The sequence below is a fragment of the Camelina sativa genome, chromosome 5, assembly GCF_000633955.1.
Source record: "Camelina sativa cultivar DH55 chromosome 5, Cs, whole genome shotgun sequence".
Lineage (NCBI taxonomy): Eukaryota > Viridiplantae > Streptophyta > Magnoliopsida > Brassicales > Brassicaceae > Camelina > Camelina sativa.
Window position 1 is genome coordinate 14,965,145 of NC_025689.1, and position 16,883 is coordinate 14,982,027.

A 16,883-nucleotide genomic window follows, 5' to 3' on the forward strand; every position below is an offset into this window, starting at 1 on the left:
TGGTTGGTCTAAACTGGGGACCTTTATCGCTCGTCACTCAGATGGGAGGGGAGTACCCAGGTTTCATCTCTTACTGCTTCTCTGGTAAAGGAACTAGTAAGATCAACTTTGGAGCGAATGCTAATATAGCAGGAGATGGTGTTGTATCAACCACTATGTTTATCACCACAGCAAAACCCGGTTTCTATTACCTAAACCTAGACGCGGTCAGCGTTGGGGGACACCCGCATTGAGACATTGGGGACACCGTTTCATGCCTTGCTAGGGAACATAGTGATAGACTCTGGAACCACTTACACGTACTTCCCTAAGAGCTACTGTGACCTAGTAAGAGATGCAGTGGAAAAAGTTGTGAAAGCGGATCGAGTAGTTGACACGAGCGGCAATGACTGGTTGTGCTACAATTCGGACACCATAGAGATATTTCCGGTGATCACAATGCACTTTTCTGGCGGTGCGGATCTTGTCTTGGATAAGTAAAATATGTATGTTGAATCGGAGAGAGGAGGACTGTTTTGTTTGGCTATTGTATGTGGTAATGCGACAGAAGAAGCTATCTTTGGGAATAGGGCACAGAATAATTTTTTGGTGGGTTATGATTCTTCTTCACTGCTGGTTTCTTTTAAGCCCACCGATTGTTCTGCGTTGTGGAGTTGAAGAAACATGGATATGTTTAATTGAATAATATAGTATGCGAAGGTGTCTTGCTTAAAGAATCTAAAATGTTGTATTGGCAAATGATAATGTTATGTTTAGAATAGCAGAAAGAGATCTATATATAAATGGAAACGTAAAACAACAATGAACAAGAAAGAGAGATACTTTAACCAAAAAAAAAGAAAGAGAGATACAGTTGGATCAGACGAAAGAAAAAGAAGTTAAAAGGTTAAAATCTTACCTTTTTAGAATCCTAGGAGCCATGTGTGATAACTCCACCTTCCGAGCCGTTTGAACCCTCTCATATGGTCAAATATACACTTTTCTAGGAAGCGTGAATCGTTTCCTCTACCTTAGCGTTTGACGCAAGTAACTTACATTTACTCTTCAATACTATATACTTCCTGTTTTATGGTTTTTTTTTTCTGGTTTAGGTTTCCGAATAGAATTTATATCTCTTAAGTTAGCTAGAGACAAACATTAAGTATCTCACTGTTTGATTTGCAGTGGTGGTTATCTCATTGGTGGTTGATGCTTGTGATCTAGTCGCTGAAAGCTCTATAATTCAGATTAAAGGTTTATTAATATTGGGTTTAATTAGGGTTTCGTAAAAAAATGGATAGGATGAACGGTCTATCAGATGACATTATATGCCACACACTATCTTTCCTTGGGATCAAAGAGTCTGCTCTAACGTCTATCCTCTCAAAGCGATGGCGTAATCTGTTTGCCTTCACACCGAATCTTCACTTTGATGATCGTGAAGTTGGTAGTGGACAAAGTTTCATTGATCTTATTGATAGATTATTGGTAGTGTCTGGAAACTTTCCCTTAAAGAAAAGTCTCAATAAAATGTCGTAAGAGTATTATTAACTTGGAAGTCTCGGATCATGTCACCCGATGGATGAAACGGGCGCTTAACCGTGGTGTCTTAGATATTAATATAGACATAATCACTTCTGGAGAAGTGATTTTAGTGCCTCTTGAGATCTTTACTAGCAAGACAATGGTTGAGCTGAAACTAGGAAAATTATTTTATGCAATGAGTCCTGAGGTTGTTAATCTTCCATCACTTAAGACTCTCTATCTTGATACGGTTTGTTTTCATAGTAGTTTTTCTTTGGATGAACAATATAATAATTGACTATACTTTGATGACTATTGACTAGTTGATTTTTTTTTTTAACTTTGTTTTGATCAGATGCTCTATCATTTCCGTGAAGCAATCCCAGTGTTCAGCAACCTGATTCGTTTAACTATTACAACTCATTTTTATAGCTACCATTGGAAATATTTTTCCAATATTTGTAAAAAAATCTCCATATCTACATACTCTCATCATCAAGGTATAACCGAAACCCCAAATGTTTTATTGGACAAACTCAAATCTCTAATTTTCCCTCTTGTTTCAGGGTCCATTGCCCGTTTATAATTTTGAATGAGAATATGGATCATGTCCTCTGAAAGTATTGGAGATAACTGAGTACGGAGGAACAATTGCGGAGCTAGAGAAAATGAAACATTTCCTAGAGAAACTGTCAAGTCTTGAGCTCGTCAAAGTCTGTGCTTGTGCAATAAACGACAAGGAAAAGGATCGAATCACCAAAGATCTGCTAATGGTTCCTAGATCGTCCAAGTGCAATATCAAGATCAAGTTTATGAGAAAACTAAACAACTTAATTTGTAGCCATATATACTCTTAGTTGCCAGGTGACAAATGGTAGATGGATTATAATATGCTAGTCAACCAACTCTATCTAAATCCAACTCCCACTATACTTGGATGTACATAACGGATTATAGTTCGTATAGTCAATATATCCATCTCTGATGTTTTGAAGCACATTATTCAAAGTTTCAAACTTGATGTTTTTTCGAATTATTCATAAAACTGCTAACGACTCTCCCTGCATATAAAATGTTTGGTCGAAGTACATAAGAGACAATAGCATAAGTACTTAACCATATTTTAGGCCAACTCGAAACAACATTATTGATGTTTCCTAGTAAGAGGTGAGGTGAAAGACCTATACGACTCACTGTGTTTCCACATCTCAATCATCATTTGGAATATAACAACGTGAATGTGTTCATTTTGAAAGGCTGTAAACTTGCTAGCCCTTCTTATAATGTACCAGCAGACACAACCTTCATTGATGTTCAGTAACTAACAACTTTAACGAGTAATTGAGTACCCCAAGAAAACATTTTCTTTTGAGTAAATTGTGAACCTTAATGTACATTTGGTCCTGCATATGTCTAGTGTAACAAGAAGACTTGTCCAGAATCACTCTTAACTCTTTTGAATGTCCAAGTTTTATTTCTGCAACTTCCCTTGTAACACTAACAACAATCAGAAAGATCCTTGGACCAAAAAGATAATTATTTCTCGTTATTGTTAACAAACTAACTCATATTCCCCCAAAAAAAAAGAAAAACATTGCAGATAAATGGGGATGACAAATGTGCAAAAAGATAAATATGCCATTGTGATGATAAGATGTTGTGTTTATGATTACACCATGAGACCCTCCGGAGCAGCAGCAGCAGGAGCCTTGGGTTTTGGTTTGTCGACAACAATGGCCTGAGTGGTCAGTACCATTCCTGCTACGGAAGCAGCGTTCTGTAGAGCACATCTTGTCACTTTTGCGGGATCAATCACTCCAGCTTCCAACAGATTCTCGTATGTATCAGTCATCGCGTTGTACCCAAGCTCCCATTCACTGAACATAATCTTTTCAACAACAACCTCTCCTTCGATTCCAGCATTCTGTGCAATAAGTGCAGCTGGTGCCACCAATGCCTGAACTCAAAACATTAAACCCATATAAGATTAACAGTCACAATTCATCACAGAACTAGAAAAATCAAATGCTCAAAGTTATGAATCTTACCTTTTGTACTATATCAGCTCCCAAACGTTCATCAGCATCTTCGAACGTCTCCTTAATGGCGGGAATAGCAGTGGAGAGATGGACCAAAGTAGCACCACCACCTGGAACTATACCTTCCTCAATAGCAGCAAATGTTGCGTTCTTTGCATCCTCGATACGGAGCTTACGGTCTTCAAGCTCAGTTTCGGTTGCTGCACCGACTTTAATGACAGCAACACCACCAGATAGCTTAGCGATTCTCTCAGCGAGCTTCTCTGAGTCATATACTGAATCAGTCTCGAATAACTCTTTCTTCAGCTGAGCAATCCGAGCTTGTAATTCATCCTTGGAAGCTGCATCTGCAATGAGGGTAGTCGAGTCTTTGCTAATCGTCACTTTACGGGCAATACCTAACTGATCTATGGTTGCATTTTCAACCAGCAAGCTCATGTCACTGGCTAGGTACTCAGCTCCTGAAGAACATACAAAAAAGATACAAACTTTAGAGCACAACAGAGAGAAGATAAAAATAAAAGTAAACCCAAGTGAACTCTGCATTTACCTGTCAAGATTGCAATATCTTGAAGCATGGCTTTTCTTCTTTCTCCAAATCCTGGAGCTTTAACGGCAACGACATTGAGGACACCACGGAGCTTGTTCACGACAAGGGTAGCTAAGGCTTCACCAGTAACATCCTCTGCAATAATCAACAACGGAGCTCGAAGCTGAGTGGTCTTCTCTAATATAGGGATGATGTCTTTGATTGCAGTGATCTTCTGATCAGTGATCAAAACCCTAGCGTTCTCAAACTCAGCTAGTAGTTTCTCAGGGTTTGTAACAAACTGAGGCGAGATGTAACCTCTGTCAATCTGTTATTCAAGGTAAAATAGTCAAGTTAGCCATTGATAAATCAAATCAGAGTTGAAGAGAATCAACAGAGATAAAAAAACTCTTACCTCCATCCCTTCTTCAACTTCGACTGTGGTCTCAAAAGAGGATGAAGATTCAATGGACAAAACACCATCAGGTCCAACTTTGTCAATGGCATCAGCAATCATTGACCCTATAAGATCATCATTTCCAGCAGAGATAGAAGCAACAGCTGAAAAAAAAACGGAACAGATTGATTAGTAAACGCAATCAACATTGGTGCATCACAAGGAAGGTCACTGCAAAAGTTAGTACCTTTGATGTCATCACGACCTTTCACAGGCCTAGCTTTCTTCTGAAGCTCTTCGATAAGACCTAGCACAGTCTTATCAATTCCCCTCTTGAGGGAAACGGGATTCGCACCAGATGTGACGCTCAACAATCCGTGTTTGATTATCTCCCGAGCAAGGATAGAGGCAGTGGTTGTCCCATCACCAGCTGAGTCATTAGTCTTACTTGCAACCTACCACATGACAACAACACCAAATTACCACACCGCAGAAAAAGTATTAACAAAGACAATAACAAAGCTACATGCTCTCTCACACCAACCTCACGAATAAGAGCTGCACCAGCGTTTTCCATGGCATCAGGTAACTCAATCGCCCTTGCAATGGTCACTCCATCATTCACCACCTTAGGACTTCCAAATTCATCCAACACAACATTCCTCCCTTAAGAAATAACAAATGAAAACATCAAGATAAGTCAAAAGAGAGATTAAACACACATATGGAGATTGTAAATATGTAAAGGAGCTAATTATAAATAAATCATACCCCTAGGGCCAAGAGTGAGACCAACACAATCAGCAAGCTTATCAATACCAGCTTGAAGAGCAGCTCTAGAGTGCTGGTCAAAAGCAATTTCCTTTACATTTGCTCTAACACTAAAACGTCTGTTTGGCCTCTTGTTGTAGCTTACTCTCTGACCTTGCTGCTGACTTCCTCCTCCCAACTTACTCTGCACACACACACACAAAATGAATAAAGCAGATTCCTTTACATCAATCTCAATCAATTTCATCTATTTCCCAAACCAAATTCACCATTTTCTCACCAACCCAGAAACCAAAAAGCGAAAAGCGATTGAAAACAGAACAAAGTAAAGACCATATCCAACTGAAAGAAATAAAATTTCTTGACAAACCCATAAACCAAGTAGAGTAAGAACAAAGTAAAAGGGTCAAATCCAATTATAACAAGTAGTGGAAGCTAATTCAATTTCTTATCTAGTAAGTAGTGATAAAAAAAAAAAAAGGAACAAACTTTTCAACCTGACGGGAAGAACAGAGGACGGAGGCTGAAGAGAGAGCGTTAGCAGACGCCATTTTTTCAGAACAAAAGCAGCGAGCTTTTTTTTTTTTTTCTTTTTGTAGAGGAACGTTCTGGATTGGTGTGGATAAGGAAGTGGTTAGTGCAAACGAATAGTGTGAGAGAGGGAGAGAGGGTTAGGGTTTATTAGATAAAATGATGGAGTTGGAGAGTAGCTGAGAAAAAGGATCCAGAAGATTCTCGTAAAGAGACAGAACCGTTGATTTAGAAAAAAAGGCTTTTCACCTACTTTGATTCTTTTTCTATGGGCCTTTTTGGTTTTACTGTTTATGGCCCAAAACGAGAAACAGTATTCTGTATTCAAGACTTTGTGTATAGATCCTTTTTGTGTGTTTCCAAATGTCGTACTCTTTGCAGGCGAAACAATAAATTGCAATTTAGAAAAACAAGAAAAAACAATAATTAGTGGTTTCATATTATTTATTACAATTTGTATAATTCTATAAAATATTTTATCAATAATCTATGTTACATACTATTTTTTAATTTTACTATTTAAAACGCTTTATCCCATTTGAACATCGTTTTTTGTCAACACTCTTTCAACAGTTTGATATTTTTGATCTTTTTTCATCAACTAAAATTCCCCAAAAAAACACTAACTATTTAATATTTGCCAGAAAAAAACATGAACTTATTTCGTTGTCAGAAAAATGCGTAGACTATTTTTAGTTGATAAAAAATACACAAACTATTATTTTTTTCCATTTTCTCCTCCTCTCCGTTACAACGGTTAACGGTATTGTGACGGCGTTACTATTTTGAAAAAAGTTCCAGAAAAAAACACTAACTATTTATTTTTTGCCAGAAAAATACATGAATTTTTTTTTCTTTGCCTGAAAAATACATAATTTTTCATTTCTTATATTTCCACTAACAATGTTAGAGATCATAACTTTCTCTATTCTCTTGAACTTCATACAAGTTTTCACTACTATTTATTATAACTAAATTCAAGAACAAAAATACATAATTAGGTTAATCGATTTCCAAATTTCTCAATTAGTATTGTTTTTGCATAAATAAATGGTGAATCTGGTTAGGTTACAAGAGTTGATGTCCCACAAAATGGCTATAATCTACAATCTCGATCAAGTTTGCGTACACCAGCCCATTTAATGATTTACACTGGCTATAAGCATCACTAAAGGTACCAAACTAAAGAGATGAATATTTTTTGAAATGTATACAAAAGGTCTACAAAGGTGGAGATATCATAAAATTTTAAAGAAGTGTTGATGAAGTTTCAAAATTTGTAAAGTCAGTATAAATCCAAAAACAACACTAATTGAGAAATTTGGAAATCGATTAATCTAATTGTGTATTTTTGTTCTTGAATTTAATTATCCTAAATAGTAGTGAAAACTTGAATGAAGTTCAAGAGAGTAGAGAAAGTTATGGGTTATGATCTCTAACATTGTTAATGGAAAAATCAGAAATGAAATTTATGTATTTTTCAGACAAAAAAAAAAGTTCATGTATTTTTCTGGCAAAAAATAAATAGTTTGTGTTTTTTTCTGGAACTTTTTTCAAAAATAGTAACGCTGTCACAATACCATTAACGGTTGTAACGGAGACGAGGAGAAACTGGAAAAAAATAATAGTTCGTGTATTTTTTATCAACTACTCCCTCTGTTTCAAAATATAGGATGTTTTAGTAGAAACACACATATTAAAAAAAAGTTACTTTTAAAAAGTTTAACCAATCATATTCAAAACTGCATAATATAAAATATAAAATTAATCTAAAAGTTGCATAGAAAGTTGGAAACATCCTATATTATGAAACAAAAATAATCTTCTAAATATCCTATATTATGAAACGGAGGAAGTAAAAAATAGTCTGCGTATTTTTCTTGCAACAAAAAAAGTTCATGTTTTTTTCTGGCAAATATTAAATAGTTGGTGTTTTTTTTTGAATTTTTCCCTAATATAAAGTAATCATGATATGCAAGCAGACCAATTTGATCTTTGATCAGCTTATCCGATATGTTTTCTCCTATCAAAGCCTTCATAAAACTCGTATTGAAACTTAAAGATAACACTTGCTAATTTTTCCAATGAGAGATTAGACTCTTGTTGCCGGTTTGAGTGGGATCCGTCGGGTTAGAACTTTAGTTAATTTTGATCCCTAACTACAATATGAATACATATAATTTATTTCAAAATCTTTTCATATCAGATAACCTATAGTCTGTACAATTTCATTTCTAAATCATTTTAAATCGGGAAAAAGAAGATAATTTTTGTTGTTTGTTGTTCACCTTTCATCTAGTTATAGCTTCTTGTTGTACTCAATACGCATCAATCAAATACCATGCATTAAACTAGTCTTCATGAAAGTTACGGGGGTCGTGTCTCCTAAAAGCAAAGTTAGGAAGAGAGATATAATCTGACAAAAGTGCCAGTTTCAACTCTGAAGCGTCAATCAAATAAATAGTAGTATCAGTTTGGCGTTGGATTTGATTTGATTTGAGTGAATTGACCAAATAAACGCACTTAATTAATATAAAAACATGTAAAAACTTAAAAGTAAGTAGCGTAAAACAAAAATTACAAATAGGGAGGTCTACTTGTATTCTTCCTCAGTAAGTAACGACGTCAAAAAATGCAGCTTACCGATATGATGACGTCCATATCTTTAGTGGAAACTGTGCTACAGAATTGACTGCCAATATGTACTATCACTATGTTTGTACTATTTAGAAAACTATGAGTAAACTAACAGTTGTCCGATGTAAATTATAAAGCATGACAACAAAAAGAGTAAATAAATAACACTCTTTTTTTTCTAGTAAAAGTCTAGTGGCTAGTGTTATGGTCCGAAACGAAGCAGTTTCGTAGACTACTAATTGAGCAAAGAGTTGGGATATGCAGCTAGATAGAACAAGCAACACAGAAATGTGAAAACATAGTAGTAACTTCTTGTTTTGATAGTAAGTTGCATATGCGTAGTTTCGGAGAATATGTCATACTCCCTCCGTTCATAAAAGATTGATGTTTTGAAGATTTTACAATTTTTAAGAAAATAATGACTATTGATTTTAAAATACATCATTTCTCTCACTAAAAATATATTATATAATTTTAGACCAGTAACAATTTAGAAATTTCAATAATTATTTTTAAAGTTTACAAAATATTAACTTGAATTATACCAAATAAAGTTTACAAATAAATATACCAAAACATCAATTTAGTAGGAACATCAACTTAAATATGAAAAAAATAAAGTTTAGAACTTTAAAAAAAAAAAAAAAATTATCAAATTAAAAAGAAAAGGTAAGTGTATGAAATGAATATATATTTTAACCATGATATAGAATATAGACCACCATATAACGATTAAATAATATATAGAATTATAAGTTTTTCTTTAAATATTAAAACTTTTAAATATAAAAAATCGGAAAAGATAATTATATTGTTGATAGATTTAAAATTTTATTGCATGTTTTAATTTATAATACTCTATTTTATTTTGGATCTTCTGATACATGTAATATCATGTTTATGAATATAAGTATAAAAACAATTCTAGGAGAAAAACGACAAAGTAGATAATTAATAATTAAGTAGCACCGTGTACTAAATAGACGGATAAAATCTACCTTAATACGTTAAGAAAAACCATTACAGATTCTACAGCTTTACGCAATCACTATTCTTTCTCCTGTCTCTCTCTCTCTCTCTCTCCGGCGTCCGTTCACATACATTTCTAAACTCATCACAGGAGCTCCGGACGAGTTTGCCGGCCACCTTCCGATCGGTATGTGTTCTCTCTTGTCTTCTGAGATCTGTCTTGTCTTTATAACTTCCACTTGCCTTTTTTCATTTTATTGTTTTCTCCTCGCTAGTAGTATATATATATATATAGTGTTTGTTTTGCTTAAATGTTCCAAATTGAAATCTTGACGATTATAATTTCTGTAACCAAATCTAATTAAATCCGACTATTCTCTAACACCTTTTTTTTTTCCTTTTCTTTTTTCTTGTTCTTCTTCTTCTTCTTCTTTTGTTCTTGAAGTTTGCTAGGGTTTAAATACAAAAAAAGAATTCATTTTTTAGGTGATTTCACTTCGTTTATCTTTCATTTCGTGTTTTGTTAGTTTTGCACCTGAAAATCAACTAATTAGGGTCGTCTCCTGTTTTGCTGTTGTTGCTCATGTGTATATAAAAATTAATGTATATATTATGTCACATGAATCTTTATGTTGATCATGTAAACTGGGTTTGTGGATTTTTATGTTTATGTAGATGAATCATGTTAGTGTATATAAGAATTTCATTTTGCGTTTAATTTATTTGAGCTGTCTAGTGATGATTTTATTCGTATGACAACAAACAATACCTTCTTCCAATTTTATAAGTTTAATTATGTAATTAATTAGCTTATATGTTACTCATGCATGTTTGTTGTTATGGCAGAATATCGAAGTTAATTTTAAAGAGACGGATATGATAAAACCAGAGTCGCATGTAGTACAACAAATCCGGAGAGATAAGTTTAGAGCTGAGCATATGAATGATTTCCCCAACACTTGGGATCATCATCAGCATCAGAACATCAGAATTCCCAACAACCTTGATTTGATTGGTATCTTGCAGAACCAGATCATATCCGTACCGGTTCAAACCGATTTGTATCAAGATTCTACCACAACCTTCATGAACATGCCACAGTCTATACATCGAGACCCACAAGGCTCTGGTAGTTGGAGAAGCAGTGATCTGTCACAACCGAGTTCCTTAAATTGTTCGGAGGTGAATTACGGGTATGATCAGGCTGGTATTAGGCCAAGCAATGTTGGAGATTTGTTTTCAAATCATTTCAGTTCTCGAAACCACTGTCCTCTCGACAATATTGCTCAGTCTAGCATGACATCAAGAAGTGAAGTTTCTTGTCTAAAGGATTGTGTACCCTTTCTTGGCCAAAACAATCTTCAGAATGTAGTCACAGTGGCTTGTTCGGGTACTGGTAACGAGGCTTCAAAGAGCAGTTATGATCGAGGTTCTCCATCTGGTAGTTACCGAGGAGAACTTTTGTTTCTCCCAAGTTTGGAGAAACAATCAGTTCCGCATAATGCAAGCCAATGGAACCACGAGCCGAGTTGTAAAAAACCAGTAAACATTTCTGCCTCTTCTCATACTAATAAGAGAGGCTTTTCACTCTCACTTTCGTCTGAAGTAACCCCATTTAGAAACGGTGGAAATGCGACTGTTTCGTCTACAATGAACATCCACGGAGATTTAGGTCCGCTCGGCCCTTTTACGGGATATGCATCTATTCTAAAGAGCTCGAGGTACTTGGAGCCAGCTCAAAAGATGTTAGAAGAATTTTGTATCTCTTATGCTCTAAAAGAAATTAGTGGACTCGAATCTACTTCCATGGATGATGATGACTTGTCGGAAATGTTAACTTCGACGAATCACGCGGTTGATGGTTTTAGTAGTTCTTCTGAGCAAATAGAGCCCAAGAATAGACTAAAGAGAGCAAAGCTTCTCTTTCTAGAAGAAGAGGTTTGTTAATTATTATTCTTACGCAGTTATGCTTATAACATATATATATATATAGAGATTTTATTACGAAACTAACTAGCTTGATATTGAAAAGGTTTGCAAGGGGTACAAATTATACAACCATCAGTTGCAAACAGTTGTGTCTTCCTTCGATTCAGTGGCTGGTCTAAACACTGCAGCACCGTTTATCTCTTTGGCTCTCAAACGGATTTTTAGAAGTTTCAAGGCCCTTAAAGCCGCAATCTCTGAACAGTTGAAGCAAATCTCAAGTCAATACTCATCAGGCGACGACAACAACATATTCCAAAAGCAACAAAGATCTTTGATTGGTAACATTTTCGGGTTCGAATCTCCGCAACAGCATATCTGGAGGCCTCAAAGGGGATTGCCGGAACGCGCAGTGGCTGTTCTTAGAGCATGGCTCTTTGACCATTTTCTTCATCCGTTAAGTGTCACAATGTTTTGATGGGATTTTGATTTTTATTTGATGTGATGTTTTGATATGATTTCTCACATCCTTTATTGATAATACTGTTATTAGGTACCCCACTGATTCTGATAAGCAGATGCTAGCCACTCAAACCAGTCTCTCTCGTAACCAGGTACGCTCAATTATGTTATACTTTGTTTGCTCAACTTTTAAATGTGCTTGTCTCTTGAATTATTGCTCTTTGGCCGGTCCTATTTTCTCTTATTGATTTAAAGGTATGATGATGGGACAATAACCTAAAGTATAACGAAATTTTTACTGTTAATAATAGTAATCTTATCTTACCTATATAAGAAAAGCATAAAGAAACGTAATCTATATTTACAGAAGCAATGAAGAATCTTAGTAAAACTCTTTGTAGGTTTTGGTATTTGACATGAATTGTTGACTTTCGCTATGTGTTCTGTTTTTGTTTTTCAGGTATCAAATTGGTTCATAAATGCGCGTGTGCGATTATGGAAACCTATGGTGGAGGAAATACACATGCTTGAGACCAAAGTCATTAAAAATACGGATTCTACTTACAACATGGAGCCATCAAATGGGCCGAATACTTGTAGTAGTCCGAGCCGTAAGCAAACGTTAATGGACCTACCCGGAACAAAACGGCCGAGGTTAGACTACGTGTGTGACATGAACATGATGGAGTTCAATACCGGGCTAGGGAACGTGTCACTCACGTTAGGGCTTAGGCGTGGTGTGGACAATGTAATCCAAACGCAGACGCAGGATCCTCAGTTTGGAACTGGAGGTCAGATGTTTCATGACTTTGTTGGTTGAAACTTGTTTGTTTTTGTTTCACCTATGTGTTTTGGGTCCAAAGTTAACGACTGCAGGTAGACAAAACAAGGTTGTCTTGACTCTGAAAATGGTAAACGTTGTACCTCTTAACTTAAGGCAAAAGAGTAGTCTGATCACCTTTTGGTTATCTCCTTTTGTTTTTGTCGTCAAGTTATCTTCTTTATGATATATCTATATTTGATTAATTACTATCAAGTTCCAATGATGTCGAAAAAACAAAGGGAAAAAAAACTCATCCATTGTGATAACCAAAAATTTCCTATATACAGTTCATGAGAACTGATTTCTAATGGAAGTTGTATTTATAAGCTAAAGCATTGAAACCTGTAAATAATACTAGTCAGCTAGAATATAAATTACCAATTGGTTACCAATTACCAATTGTGAATTTCACAAACTTTTAGTATAAGATTTTTGGCGTCAAAAACTGATCACATAATTTTAACTCAAGATAGTGTTTGCGATACAATTATCATGGTTGTGTGATTTATTTTTTTCCGTCAAATTATGAATTTTGCAGTTTGTACCAAATCGTGATTCAACAATTTTGATACAAAAATCATCATTGTACGATTTTTTTTTTTTGGCGTTGAATTCCTATGTCGTATATAACACAATCATGATTCAAAAATCTCAGTTTTAGGATTAAAACAGAAAATTTTGATTTCAATTTAGTGACTTAGATTTATTAACAGTTTTGTACATAAAAAAGGAAGATAATTTGTGTATGATGCAGCTATTGAGTATTGACAAATGATACCTTGTCTTTGTAAAAAAAAAAAAAAAAAAAGCTATTGACAAGTACTAAAGATATACAAACATATATGCCATATTGGCTCGAGATGACATGAGATTAGTTTCTCATCAGTTTGAGTCGCAACAGCTTTCAAGAAGTTTCCACGGGAGAGACATGAAGACCATCGTTGGAGATTTCAAAGGGTCCTACGCATTTGACTCATATGTTTGTTAAAGTGCATCCATTTCGGTTTCGCACTTTCATTGTAAGTAAAAGGTTTAAACGGTTAAATCTCTTTTACTAATATGCTAGTTTTTAATACTAAATGCTTGGTTTATAACAAAGCGATATTGAATTTTGATGTTATTATCGAAACAATGCGGTGAAAGAAGGATCAAAGTGAAAGAAGAAGGTAAACGCCACAAAAGCTCTTGTTGATCAACGTAGGATGAAGTTTGGGTGAGCCTCCGATCATTGTTGGCAATCCTCATTGGGTAAAGATCAGCACCAATAGTTGACTTCTCGATTGTAGGATTAGTCGCTTATTTCTGATATAAATGTTGATTTCTTATCTATAAAGATAAAAAATTAAAGTCATTGGACACAAAATATAATGCCAAGGTATGAAATTTCTAAAAAATTATATAGTACATAAACTATTATACAATAGATTATGGTTATTGGTATAAACTATAAATAAAAGAAAAACACTTTTGGAAGGCAGTGCTTCTGGGATCTAGATGTTTCAGCTTCGGGAAGTTGGATTTGGAGGGGGATTTGTAAATTAAGAGCTCTGGCTAGGCCTTATATTGTGTGTGAAGTGAGCTCTGGAACTACTTGTAAGTTTTGGACCGACAACTGGACTTCCTTGGAACCCTTTTTAGACATCACATGTGATGCTGGACCGAGAGTATCGGGTTTGCCACTCGACTCGGTGGTTGCCAGTGCTATAAGAGATGGACAATGGTGGATTACACATAGTCGTACTCGAAATCCAGTTGTTCAACTGATTAAGGCTTGCCTCCCTCCTGTTTCTGTTGTTAACCTACAGGATGATGCAAGTGAGGATTCTTATCTCTGGAAAATTGGAGAAGTGGCGCCTTCAAACAAGTTTTCAACGGCTGCAACATGGGCTCACCTCCATCCTCAAGGAAGCAAAGTGGAATGGTATGAGGCGGTTTGGTTCAAGGGTAGGATCCCCAAACATGCTTTCATTGCTTGGCTTAACTCTCGGCACAGACTTCTTACCCGCGACCGGTTGATTTCTTGAGGATTAAATGTTCCTCCAAACTGTCTCTTATGCAATACTCATGTTGAATCCCGCCAACACCTCTTCTTTGACTGCTCCTTTGCGGATGAAGTGTGGTACTCTTTCACTAGCAAAACTCAGGTATCGCCTCCAACTAACTTTGATGATGGGGTCAAATGGCTAAAGAATCCGTGTAGGGACAAGAACACTGCCTGGATTATCCGCCTTGCGTATCAAGCATCAGTCTATATGATATGGAAGGAGCGTAACTCGCGCCTCCACACCTCCACTGCTAGACCAGCCTCGAGTATTATCTCAAAAATTAAGAGCTTACTCAGATCACATCTCGGTACATTAACTCTCAAGTAAAGGAATGTTCTCCCGGGCGACACTCTTTTGGTCACTTGGTTTAGAATTTTTCTTTAGTCTGTAACTCGCTACAGGAGGCACTGGTTGTATTTTACCATTAATATGGAATGAAAAGGTATGTGTTAAAGAAAAAAAAAACACTTAATAATATATCAAAATGTTATTTTAGGTTTAAACTTTAAAGAGATTGGGCAATTCTCATAAATAATCTATTAAATCTCGACATGTATATGCTTATAATATCGAACTGGAAGTACATGACACAATCTATTCTGACAACTAGATTAGGACCCGTGATAGAACACGGGTTAAATTTTTTTTTTTTTATAATATAATTTTAGAATAAAATATAATTTATATGATTATTTTTAAAAGTTTTTTTAGATAAAAAATTATGCAATAAAATCATATGCTAAATATGATGGCTTCAAAGTAAGTTTTATATTGTTAACTTTGTAATTTTATGTATGAGAAATAGTTATGCTTGTTGTTTGTTTCATTTTAATTTTTGAACATGTTTGACGAAAGTTTTTTAATATGAATTGTGCTTAGGTAAGACTTTATTTTCAACAACACAATAAGATTTCAGAAATTACGATTAAGTGTGATAAATTCCCAAAATTTAATTCTTTTTTACGCCTAACAGTAGATTTTTATGCCTAACATTATATATTTTGTAATAATATATTGATTACTAAAGATTTTATTTTGGAATATTCTCTTTAAAAGGATTCTTTGGGGATATTCTTAAGTGTTTTATGTATCTCACATATTGACCAATTAATCTATAACTTTTTTTTGTAATCAACCTATATTTAATCTATAACCTATTTTGTAGCCAACTTATAAAAATTATATAGTCTACAAAAAAAAAAGTTGTGTACTTCCGTTTTATTATATAGAGGATATGAAAAGACATACAACAAATCTTTGATAATATTTTTGTACTGTGAAGTGGTCGATCCAATTCCATGATGGACCATAATTGAGGTTGTTGGGTCGCGCATTCGGGAAACAGGCCCACAAAAGATTCTAAGTTTGTCAACGATCATCTCTGGTCAACCCAAGCTCCTTATCGTCATTGACGAGGTTCGATTCACCTAGGTTTGGAGTGACCCGACAGAGGAGCATCGTTGAGGTGTATAAAAGGAGCAAGTTGTGAGTAGCAAGCGGGCTAGATCTAGAGAGTTTCTTGAGAGTAAGAGAAAATTTATTTTCTTCTTAATTCGGTTGTATAGGGATTTCTTATTTTTTGGTTTCTTGTACTCGGATATAACGTTCTATAAGGCCTTATGAGATGGTCAGTAAGCTCACCAAAACATACATTAACTGGTGTTTGGTTTTGAGAATTTGTAAACCGTGTGTCGTTTTTTGGCTATTTTGTGCTTCTCTTTTTTTCTTCTACAAACAAACACAAACAAATATCAGCAACAGTCACTAGCACAAAGAGTTTAAAGCATCAACATATACGAATACCAGAAACTAAAAGAGCAAAAGATTTTGAGTATCGACAAAGTTGGAGAAGGAAGAGGCAAGCGTTTGGGATTATTAGAGCAATTTGGCCACAAAATGTTGAACTATATATTCGACTATATTATCAAAAGAGTGGGGGAAAGAACATGAGGTTGCCAGGTTGGCATAATCACTAGTAGGAAAATAGGTTAAGTCATCGGCTAATCGCAATGACTCTCCATGTTTATACAAGATAATTGTTTTCAAATACCGAAAGCAATATGTGATGAAATCGTTGAAAAACTCTCTACCCTAGAATTACGAAACCTAGCTATCCACAAAGTAAACTCATCAAAGAGATCGGAGAGAAGAGAACAGTACAATTACTAAAAGAACTACATTACATTGGCTCCAGCCTCCATTAATCTATCTCAAAAGCTAGACAGTGAAAATCAGAACCCAACTATCAAAA

The 16,883-nt window shown here is 35.1% G+C and overlaps 2 protein-coding genes and 1 pseudogene across 2 annotated transcripts; 2 read left to right on the forward strand and 1 right to left on the reverse strand.

Annotated features, from left to right (window-relative positions):
* Positions 1,273-2,099, forward strand: LOC109132857 (annotated as a pseudogene).
* Positions 3,009-5,929, reverse strand: LOC104786926 (chaperonin 60 subunit alpha 1, chloroplastic). The gene is made up of 8 exons (XM_010512403.2): positions 5,737-5,929; positions 5,240-5,423; positions 5,013-5,134; positions 4,716-4,923; positions 4,487-4,632; positions 4,093-4,399; positions 3,552-4,003; positions 3,009-3,460 (listed from the first exon to the last, which is right to left on the reverse strand). The coding sequence occupies exons 1-8, from the start codon at positions 5,788-5,790 to the stop codon at positions 3,173-3,175; spliced, it is 1,761 nt and encodes a 586-aa protein (XP_010510705.1). The 5' UTR covers positions 5,791-5,929; the 3' UTR covers positions 3,009-3,172.
* Positions 9,424-12,790, forward strand: LOC104786927 (BEL1-like homeodomain protein 8). Its single transcript, XM_010512404.1, has 5 exons — positions 9,424-9,563; positions 10,223-11,314; positions 11,409-11,758; positions 11,856-11,916; positions 12,225-12,790. Exons 2-5 carry the CDS (start codon positions 10,253-10,255, stop codon positions 12,582-12,584), a joined length of 1,833 nt encoding a protein of 610 aa, XP_010510706.1. The 5' UTR covers positions 9,424-9,563; positions 10,223-10,252; the 3' UTR covers positions 12,585-12,790.